Source organism: Limulus polyphemus, unplaced genomic scaffold (assembly GCF_000517525.1).
Source record: "Limulus polyphemus unplaced genomic scaffold, Limulus_polyphemus-2.1.2 Scaffold1596, whole genome shotgun sequence".
Lineage (NCBI taxonomy): Eukaryota > Metazoa > Arthropoda > Merostomata > Xiphosura > Limulidae > Limulus > Limulus polyphemus.
Window position 1 is genome coordinate 80,246 of NW_013667206.1, and position 10,349 is coordinate 90,594.

The 10,349-nt window shown below is 35.2% G+C and overlaps 1 protein-coding gene across 4 annotated transcripts in view; it reads right to left on the reverse strand.

The window, feature by feature from the left end:
- Positions 1-10,349, reverse strand: part of LOC106464241 (homeobox protein prospero-like) — a 101,923-nt gene that overhangs the window by 9,782 nt on the left and 81,792 nt on the right. For all 4 annotated transcript variants that reach the window (XM_022391957.1, XM_022391954.1, XM_022391956.1 and 1 more), the window contains one exon: positions 9,498-9,652. In XM_022391957.1, the coding sequence (XP_022247665.1) occupies positions 9,498-9,652 (155 nt within the window). The remainder of the gene's footprint in view (positions 1-9,497; positions 9,653-10,349) is intronic.

A 10,349-nucleotide genomic window follows, 5' to 3' on the forward strand; every position in this document is an offset into this window, starting at 1 on the left:
CCAGAAAATTACAACGTAATGCAAAACAGAATATCGGGTTCCAGCCATTAGTTCTGGGATTCCACACATTCTGTGACCGTGTTACCAGCTAACATAATGCAAAACAGAATATCGGGTTCCAGCCATTAGTTCTGGGATTCCACACATTCTGTGACCGTGTTACCAGCTATTCCTGCCCAGTCTTTATAAATTTTTTGAAAAGTTTATACTGTTATTTTAGTGAAAAGCTACATAATGGGCTAGCTGTACTCAGTATACCGCGTAGAATCGAACCCCGGATTTTCGCGTTGCAAGTCCTTAAACTTCCCACTGATTCATCGGGGGACTTTAAGCGTCTACGAGCTCCTGCATCTACTCTAAAGCACAATTTGTGGGTTCAAGAAAATTGTGAACAGCTCCTAAGGTATTTAAAGTCCATAAAAATTAAAGTATATTCCACGTGTAATGTTTTACTTAAATAGTTTTTTTCTTTATGATATGTAGAAATGTCGATAAGTGTAGCTGCGCTCACTAAAGTACCATATTGGTTTGAAATTAGCTCAAAAATTAAACAAGTTATAAGTAGTCTCGTGAATTTGATCACCAATGAAATTTCTCATTTGTGCATGATCGGTGCTACTTGAGAAAGAGATACAGCGTTTAACTAATCAACGAACACTCTCTTATGCTTCTGTATAATCTAAATATGCCACAAACGCTGCACACATTAACTATACAATCTAATGGATGAATAGGCATAATATAACGTACATCTATAGATGTATACGCGCGTGTGTGTGCATATATATATATATAAATATATGTGTGTGTGTGTGTGTGTATGTATATATAAAAATCAAACACGTCAACGTCTTTGAAGTTGCTATGGCGACGACCTGGGTTACGGTAATTTAATATTGCAACAGGGAAAATGTAACCAACTTAATTAACATAAAACTGTAATTAGTGATATCAGGAAAGCATCAGGAAGCTAGAAAGCTCACTGTTTCTCAGTATAAACTCAGGAAGTCCGATCCCCAAAGCAAGACTGCCTTTATCGGGACAATAATTACCCAATTTCTGACTACGTAATAAATATGATACCGCCGTAAATTACAGAATTAACGGGGATGATACGAGAGCGTTAATGCGGCCGCTAATTAATCAAATCTCATTAAAGAACATAACTCTTTTTTTTTTCTTCGCGTTCTCCGGGGACCTATACAATACATCGATACAGAAAGGCTGAGGCATACGACCAAACAGTAGTTTACGTGCACTCGCTTTATCTGAAGGTTATTTTTACCCTTTAAGGAAGAGAACTAGATGATAAGGAGTCATAAACAAGACTAGATAGAGACCAACGTTTCTGCTTACAAAAGACTGAGACAAAAGCAGTCGTCGTGTAGATACGCTTTTAGGGAAGCAAAAAAAAAAAAATCATCATCCAACAACTTTCCGACTCGTTTGTCTTGTAATCAATAGTTCCACGCAATGAAGGCTCTCTCTCTCTCCCGCCCTAAAGTCCGCGCCAAATCACAATTCATTAGCCATTTACCAAATAAAAGAGTAGATCATGTACCTAAACTCATTTAGAGCTAGACAGCGGGTTAAGCAGTAATTGCGTCGCCACATCAGATTAAGGCTTCCAAGGTCTGCCATCAGTATGGCATAATAAAAGACTTACTGGAATATTAGATACACTTTCTTGCGCAGAAGTGAAGAGGTTATAATCAAAGAAGAAAATGCACAGTTCGCATACACTACCTGGCGAGGAATATTAAGTTCGCATTAATGGGAGCTAACACCACTATATATTATCACTATATCTGAGGTCTAATTTCAATTCAACAGAAGCGGTGAGACGGACTATTGTTATCTCAGAAAATATATAATCTATCTTATGTTAATAATTAAAGCTATCTCAGGACAGTTAATGGAAGATAAACTAATAAATCACTTGAACTGAGTAATGTACATATATATATATAATCAAACCAGTACCCAAAAGCTCAAGCGTTTTGAAGCAATAGATGTTTGTTTTAGAGTAAAGCCACATTGAGACTATCTGCTGTATCCATCGCGGGGAATCGAGCCCCGGATTTCAACGTTGCAACTTACAATTGTCCCACCGAGGGACTTGAAGCAATATTGTTTTCTTTTAGACAAATAAAGAGTAAAAGCTAAAATATTTGTATTTTTAATTATCTACTAATAATATATACATCTTTCAAACCTTTGTTACTTTTGGTACCAAATTATACACCCAAGCGTTTATAATTATGCCAAAAGAACATTTTGATGATAAATTTTATAAATACATAATTTGATTAAAGAATTATAAAAACTATATTATATCCTTCTTGAGTCGTTTTTCTGGTTTGAGAATATATGTTTAACGTATTTGTTCAATTTTGTACGTCAGCATTGTACACTTAATGTACTTATCTCCAATACCGTATGGCCAATGTATTTTTCCCATAGTGTGTGACCACTTGTTCCACTACCGTACAACCAATGTGCTTCTTTATTACTGTACGACCAGTGTTGTTGTTTGTTTGTTTGTCCACTATTGTGTGATCAGTTTATTTGCTCAAGTGTATTTGTTTGTTTTTGAGTTTCGCGCAAAGTTACACTAAGGCTATCTGCGCTAGCCGTCCCTAATTTAACAGTGTAAGACTAGAGGGAAGGCAAGTAGTCATCACCACCCACCGCCAACTCTTGGGCTACTCTTTTACAAACGAATAGTGGGATTGACCGTCACATTACAATGCTCCCACGGCTGAAAGGGCGAGCATGTTTGGTGTGACGGGGATTCGAACCCGCGACCCTCAGATAGCGAGTCGAGTGCCCTAACCACCTGGCCATGCCGGGCCTCAAGTACTGTAATGCAGTGAACTTGGTAATGCAAAATCAATACATGTGCTCAAATATAACATGATCAGGGAATTTCGGTATTGTGTGATCAGTGTATCTATTTCAGTACCGTATGGTCAGAGTATTTGTCGAGTGTTGTATGATCAGTGAAATATCTAAGTGATTTGAATAAGATTCATCGTCACATTGGTCTAAACTATGGTAGTTCACTGTCTTCTAATACAGACAAACGACTCAATGTTTCAACAGGGCGTTTGCTTAATCACCTATCTAGTAACCAGTAAATTGGTTGTTTTTTACATATCACTGGGTAATGTTTAAGGTACGAAAACCATTAACCCTTACCTTAAGTAAAAAATTCAGCCATTTTCCAACATGCGAAAGTTTTACTTGGAAAGACATTATATATGTTTTCTTATTTGTATATACACACACGGAGAATACATATACATACATATGTGTAAAAGTCATACACGCGATAAAGCGATATATCTAACGGAAAGTGCAGTCATATATATGTGTGTATACAAGTTAACAATCGAGCATTAGAAAAAGTACACACACAAGTTAGAGTGAACCGACTATAATTACCTGTAGCGTTATGATAAGCTTAGAGCACGAAGCTTGGTTACTTTAGTCAAAATACATTCTCAAAGAAACTTTAGTTTTCACATCTTGATTCATTCCCTTCGAATTTCCTTTTAAAGCTTGTAAGCTGAAAAAAAAATTCTTAACGATATTTTTAATAGGAAGTATATGTGAGAAACACTTAAAACTGGCGCCTTGTCACATCTAAGAAAACGTAAACTTAAAATAGTCTTTGGAATGACATGCGATACACATTTTTATTTATTGCTGTTACTTTTCTTATATTGCATTTGTCTTTTTCACGGAGAATTTCTAAATATATATATATATAGTCATTGCCACCACGTATGATATATATATATATACGTTACCCATGCAGACAAAATAAGTTTGTTGATCAATACACTAAAAACACTCAACAATCAAAAGACAAGACCCACTGCAAGTTTGACTGCTATTAATAATAATGATAACAATAATACTCACAGAGTGGGAAAAACAACAAACCCACAAGTTTCTCTAATAACCTTAATGAAATCAGATTTGTCAAGTCTCAGTCTCTCAGGCTTGGTGTAATGCAATACCAGTGTACCATGTAGCGAGTTATAAGAGTAACTTAGTACGTGTAATATTTTATCAGTTTATTCATATCAAACAGATGTTTAAGAAATTGACACCATCTGGATTTGCATTTGAGATTTTTGCGTGTACGAAAGCCAATAAATGCACTTAAATCAGAATATTTACACTAGATTCATTCTTACAGTTTCATTTGGGCCAGCATCCTATACATAAAACAGACCTACACATGTGTATGCTAGCATTTTAAGTTTCTGTTTTATGACTTTGCATACATCTAGTTAGATCGGCATACTAAATGAGTCACATCAATAACTGGGTGAGCTACATCAATTACTGGGTGAGCTACGTCAATTACTGGGATAATTTTTAGTTCTGGTCTCTCTATGTACCTTGTTTTAATCAGAAGTTAGATTCTATGGGAATATTTCTACCTTTTGAGAAACTGTGATTAGCACGCCAGTAAATTCCATCGTTGGAATTTACTGGCGTGCTAATCACAGTTTGTCAAAATAATTGTTCCTGCTTAGTTTATAGGTTTCAACGACGGAATTTACTGTCGTGCTAATCACAGTTTGTCAAAAACTTGTTCCTGCTTAGTTTATAGGTTTCTACGACGGAATTTACTGTCGTGCTAATCACAGTTTGTCAAAATAATTGTTCCTGCTTAGTTTATAGGTTTCAACGATGGAATTTACTGGCGTGCTAATCACAGTTTGTCAAAAGAATTGTTCCTGCTTAGTTTATAGGTTTCTACGACGGAATTTACTGGCGTGCTAATCACAGTTTGTCAAAAGAATTGTTCCTGCTTAGTTTATAGGTTTCGTCGTTGAAACCTATAAACTAACCAGGAACAATTATTTTGACAAACTGTGATTAGCACGACAGTAAATTCCGTCGTAGAAACCTATAAACTAAGTAGGAACAAGTTTTTGACAAACTGTGATTAGCACACCAGTAAACTCCTTCGTTGAAACCAAGCTTAAGTGTGGCAATTCTACTTATGACAAACTGTGATGAGAAAGTCAGTAAACTCCTTCGTTGAAACCTAGCTTAAGTGTGGCAATTCTACTTATGACAAACTGTGATGAGAAAGTCAGTAAACTCCTTCGTTGAAACCTAGCTTAAGTGTGGCAATTCTACTTATGACAAACTGTGATGAGAAAGTCAGTAAACTCCTTCGTTGAAACCGAGCATAAGTGGCGACAGTTCTAACTTTTGACAAACTATGATTAGCATGCCAATAAACTCCTTCGCCGAAACCTGTAACTTAAGTGGGGACAATTCTACCTTTTGACAAACCGTGTTTAGCATATCAGTAAACTTATTCACCAACATGACATAGTAAAGTAAAAATCTGTTATCAACAGCCGTTGTTGAATTAACTATGAAATGAGTATCCGGGATGCTAGAAAAGCACAGAAGTGGGTGAACTATGCTCTTTAATAACATCTGATACCTTTTATCAGTGCTTTGCAACTATAGTCATTTTACTGCACTATTTCACTAGGGCATGTTTTTTCTATTTCTGTATACGCTATACCTTTCTATTAAATAACACTTCTCTGTGCGCTGAAATATTCGCTTCAATCGTAGTTTTAGACAATTTCACATAAAAATTTTTCTCTCTATTTCGTCCTATTTATCCAAATATCAATTTAGATAAACTGCTGTTCTATTAAGAAAAACGTAAAATTTTATTCAATTCAAAATAGCAAGAAAGGAAGCACGTGCTGACGCCGTCTACTGGAGCATATCCAAAGTTTATAGGCTGACAGCAGTACGGTATCCGTTTGTTCGCTTACCTCGCAAACAAAAGTTACCCTAGATGAGGCCCGCATGTCTGCTACGGCTGTGTCTTCACGGTCGGCCGGCTGTTACAGAAAAGGCATCCGCTCAAACTAGATCAGCCCCTCGCTCATTAAGATTAAACTCCCTCGAGATTAAAAGAGCTCACGCCATCACCGGAAACCTTTAATCCTTTTTATTTTTTATTATATAAAACTGTTTCCGGAATACTAACAACATATGTATAAATCTGCAGCTTTTAATTTTTGTCTCGGGTCTGCTACATTAAATAAATAAAGGAAGTACAAGGTATATGAATATAAAGTATGCTTCACATATAGATGAAGATACGCTCCACCTTCCGTTTGTATAATATTAACAACAGCAATGTGGTAGTTTCACAACAGATGTCTGACGCCTACGTTTCTATGAAATGTTTCCAATGTGTTTTTTTTTTATACTGAGTACAGACAGAATATAATTGACATAAGATTATTTGACATACTGGAAAGAGCGATACCTCGTGAATTACAGACAACAACATAAACAGATGAGGGGAAATTTTCATGGCTTCTTTATCTCCCTACTTCCAATAATCAGGGATAGTCGGGGGGGGGGGATTCTCTCCCTTTTCCCATGCAATTAGATTTTAAGGTCTTGAATGTTCTTTAAACAGTTTCCTTGTTCTTCTGATCTTCTTTTCCTTTCCAATTCGAGTAAACACCAAAATATACAACATTTTTAGCTGAATTGTTAGGGATATTGGGCTGGTATGTTTGGTACGATTACTGGGAATTTCTAAGTATTTATGAGATTTGGAAGGTTGAATTAATTACAGTGCTTAAATATTTAACTCCAGAGATAAAAAACTAAAATAACCAAAAATGGCGGCTGTTTAGTATTCATTTCACAGGTAAACTGGAGATTGAAATCAATATCATTCCTTAGTTGACAAAAGCATCTAGGTCACGAGAAAGACAGACAGACAGATAGATAGATTACGAGAGCATCCCTGTTTGGCAACGATGTCTAACAGGCAAGTAGGCATAACAGGGGCATGTATTTGTTACGTAAAATTTAAATTTTATTGAAATTCATAGTTATATAATAAGACATTTTTGTTTTGATAGATGAGAATTACATAAAACTAACAAAAATATTTTTCTTATTTTAGAATATAACTTTCTTAATATCTAATGTACATTAGAAGTTTTGCCTTTCTCTGTATTTATACATACGTCCCAACAATGTCGTATTGTAATACAATATTCATATACGATATCTTTACAATGAGCCACCTGTATAAGGTCGCGCTACTATTATAGACTGTCAGTTTGTTTGTTTTTTAGCACAAAGCTATACAATGGACTACCTGCCCTCTGGCCGGATGTTTAACATTGTAAGTCCTTAAACTTGCCGCTAATCCATCGGGATGACAGACAGATCATCAGTATATTACACAATATATTCATACCATAGATAGTTCTAGAGTATTTTTATACGACGTATTCGTTAAGTAAGACAAACTGTGATTAGCACGACAGTAAGCTCCTTCGTTGAAACCCAGCTTAAATGGATACAATTCTACCGCCTTACAAACTGTGATTAGCACGACAGAAGCCCCTTCGTTGAAACCTAGCTTAAGTGGGGACAGTTCTACCGTTTACAAACTGTGATGAGCATAAAAACCCGAGTCACTATACTAAGCAAACACGTTCTCATTATATGAATGCGTTCACCCTTTAGTTGCATAAAGCACACGGAGTGTTTTATTTAATCTTGAAACCGTATTCTGTTCCTTCACAATAACTTTACTTTGTAAAAAATGTCTGTGGTATTCCTGCATTCTGAACCAAACTTGGCAAAGGTAGTTTGAGTATACCCTACAAATACTGCTGGACCCACTGACCTTTTAAACAATTTGTTTATACTATTAATGTATTAAATTACCCGTGTGATCATGAATTTATTGGTTAAAGGGTCCATATTAACATATGAGCGAGACTAAAAAATTAAAAATACTACCAATATTGGAAGTAATCCCGCTAATTACTGACCTCCAAAGTATTTCACACAGAAAATGAGTTATTTTACCTAGTTTATTAGTTTGTTTTTTGATACTAAGTGTTGTAACAGACACAAAAATAAAGTAAACAATATGATGCAATATGTGGATTTGATCGAACAGCTTATAAACAAATAAATACAATGAGGGTTAAAGTAAAAAATACAATTGCTATGAGAAACCAAAACATTTCTTACAGTCCAAAGTTTCTTTTTTTTCCCCCAAGGGATAGTCTGAATATTGTAAATTAAAGCCAAACCACGAGAGATATATTACGTTAAAACTAGCAAAGCTGTCCCTGATTAGTGTTTCACCTATTAAATGTCTTATCTATAGAATTTCTAGATCAATTTCTTAAACCCCATCCATGAACACTCTACACATTATGTCACCATAGGTTTGAGGTGTTGTTGCTACACAGCCTTAAGTTGGAAAACTTTGGGTTCGAATAAACAGAAGTAATTAACGTCGGCTGTGGATCCGAGGATTCATGGTTCGCGTCCCTTTGTCGCATAAATCCGCGCCGAATGTCGACACATGCTACTTTAGAATGACGAGGTTATGCTATCATCTCTAGCGTTTTCACGTATCCATACAATCGTTTTAGCTAATTAGATAAGAATAATTCAACTAAGTGATACAGTGAACATTATATTCCAACAACGCAGGATTGCTATCGTTATTATTCACATTGGTCAAATTTCCATTGGTACTTGGGGTCCACCTGCCGTATGAAAAATTACGTCATTAAGATATGGAAAGCAATTTTCCACGTGTTTGCCTGTGGTTGGCTTAGAAGGCGCTAATATATTTTATATTTCTCAGGGTTTAGAAATAATTATATATATAGAGAATTAGCTAAGCTGAAAATTTCATAATTATTAAACCAGTCCGAACAAATTTCCATTTATTAAAACATGAAATTCAAACAATTTGTATAAGAACTTATGCCTTCCCCTTCCCTGCATCCTGCATGCAAACACAGTCTACGGTGCACCAGAACCCAGTGAGTTTAGATTCGTTGTACGTATTTGACATTAAGTCTCATAGCGCACCCACTGCCCTAAAGTACGGATAGCGGCTTATCAGGTTGTGAAATTACACTGGCAACTTTTTGGTGGCAAGACTAATTCTTCTGGTGTTTCCACCATTACATAATTTATATAATTCATTAACCACGAGATATAGTTAACTTTGGGAAGAAACAAACATTCATAGAAAATAAAACATTACCAGATAGGACTTGATATGAAATACACACTTGATAAGTGAGGGACTATACCATCATTAAACTGTTATAGTTTTTAATATATATGTATATAAATTTGGCTAAAGAGTGTTTTAGAACACGATAAACAAATATTTAAATACGCTATTTTAATAGTTTTGTATTCAACCAACACTTTTTAATGTAAAAATGTCTAAAGTTTTATCTACATTAAGAATAATTTAAAAGAATGTACCAGTATTATTTGAATTCCAAAAGGTTTAATTACTTGTCTTAAATAATTTTCTCTGACCACAAAAAAATGCTAATTTTTCACTTTTATAATAATTTTCAGAACATATTCATAGAACAATGTTATTTTAACCATGGCGGTAATAGTAATTTCAAACGTACCGGAAGTTAGAGAACCACTTGACCAGCTGAGCTGTGTTGTTCTTGTTGAACTTGATGTCTGGGAAAAAAAGCTTTAGAACAGCAGAGCTGGGATACCTTACGTAGAAGAACATCAACTTGGCTTTCCTTAGGTGCATTGGAGTTAGGGTACTGGTGTAAAACTAGTTAAGAATATATAAATGCTAGCAACAAATAAATATTTCCTGCTTATTTCAAAATATATCAAACAGCAGTGGTATAATTATTAAAGTTTTAGTTCAAATTAGCTAAGAATTTGAGAAATACCCCTTCCAATAACTTAATCAAACGTTTACGGCATGTCATGTTACGTCCAGCCAATATATCGAAACATTTGGCTGTTATTTCTCATTCCAAGGTCAAACATTATAAAGGGATGTACTGGTTTTTTTTTCACATAAAAATGTGTGAAATAAGAAGATATCTACCACACTACGTTGTTTGCATATACACTCTGTGAGGTTTTTTACAAAAGCATGCATTTACGATTCTGGTAAATCCTTTAGACTACGGTATAACAGCCTTAGTATATCTACGGATGGGAAATAATACATTCTACCCATGATTCGTTCCCCCCTGTATTACCAGTCCAAACGATATGTGTTTTGTGTATTTTTGATAAATAACTATTTATTTATTATACTTATTTGCACAATATAAAAATGTATCACTTAGCAAGTACTAAGGGAAAAAATCAGGAATATTTTAGTACTTAAGAGGAAGCCCGCAGAGCGACATATGATGGTTATAAATCTCATCCAAAACACGTTATTTGTTTGTTCGTTTGAAGTTAAGCACAAAGCTACACAATGGGCTATCCGTGCTCTGCCCACC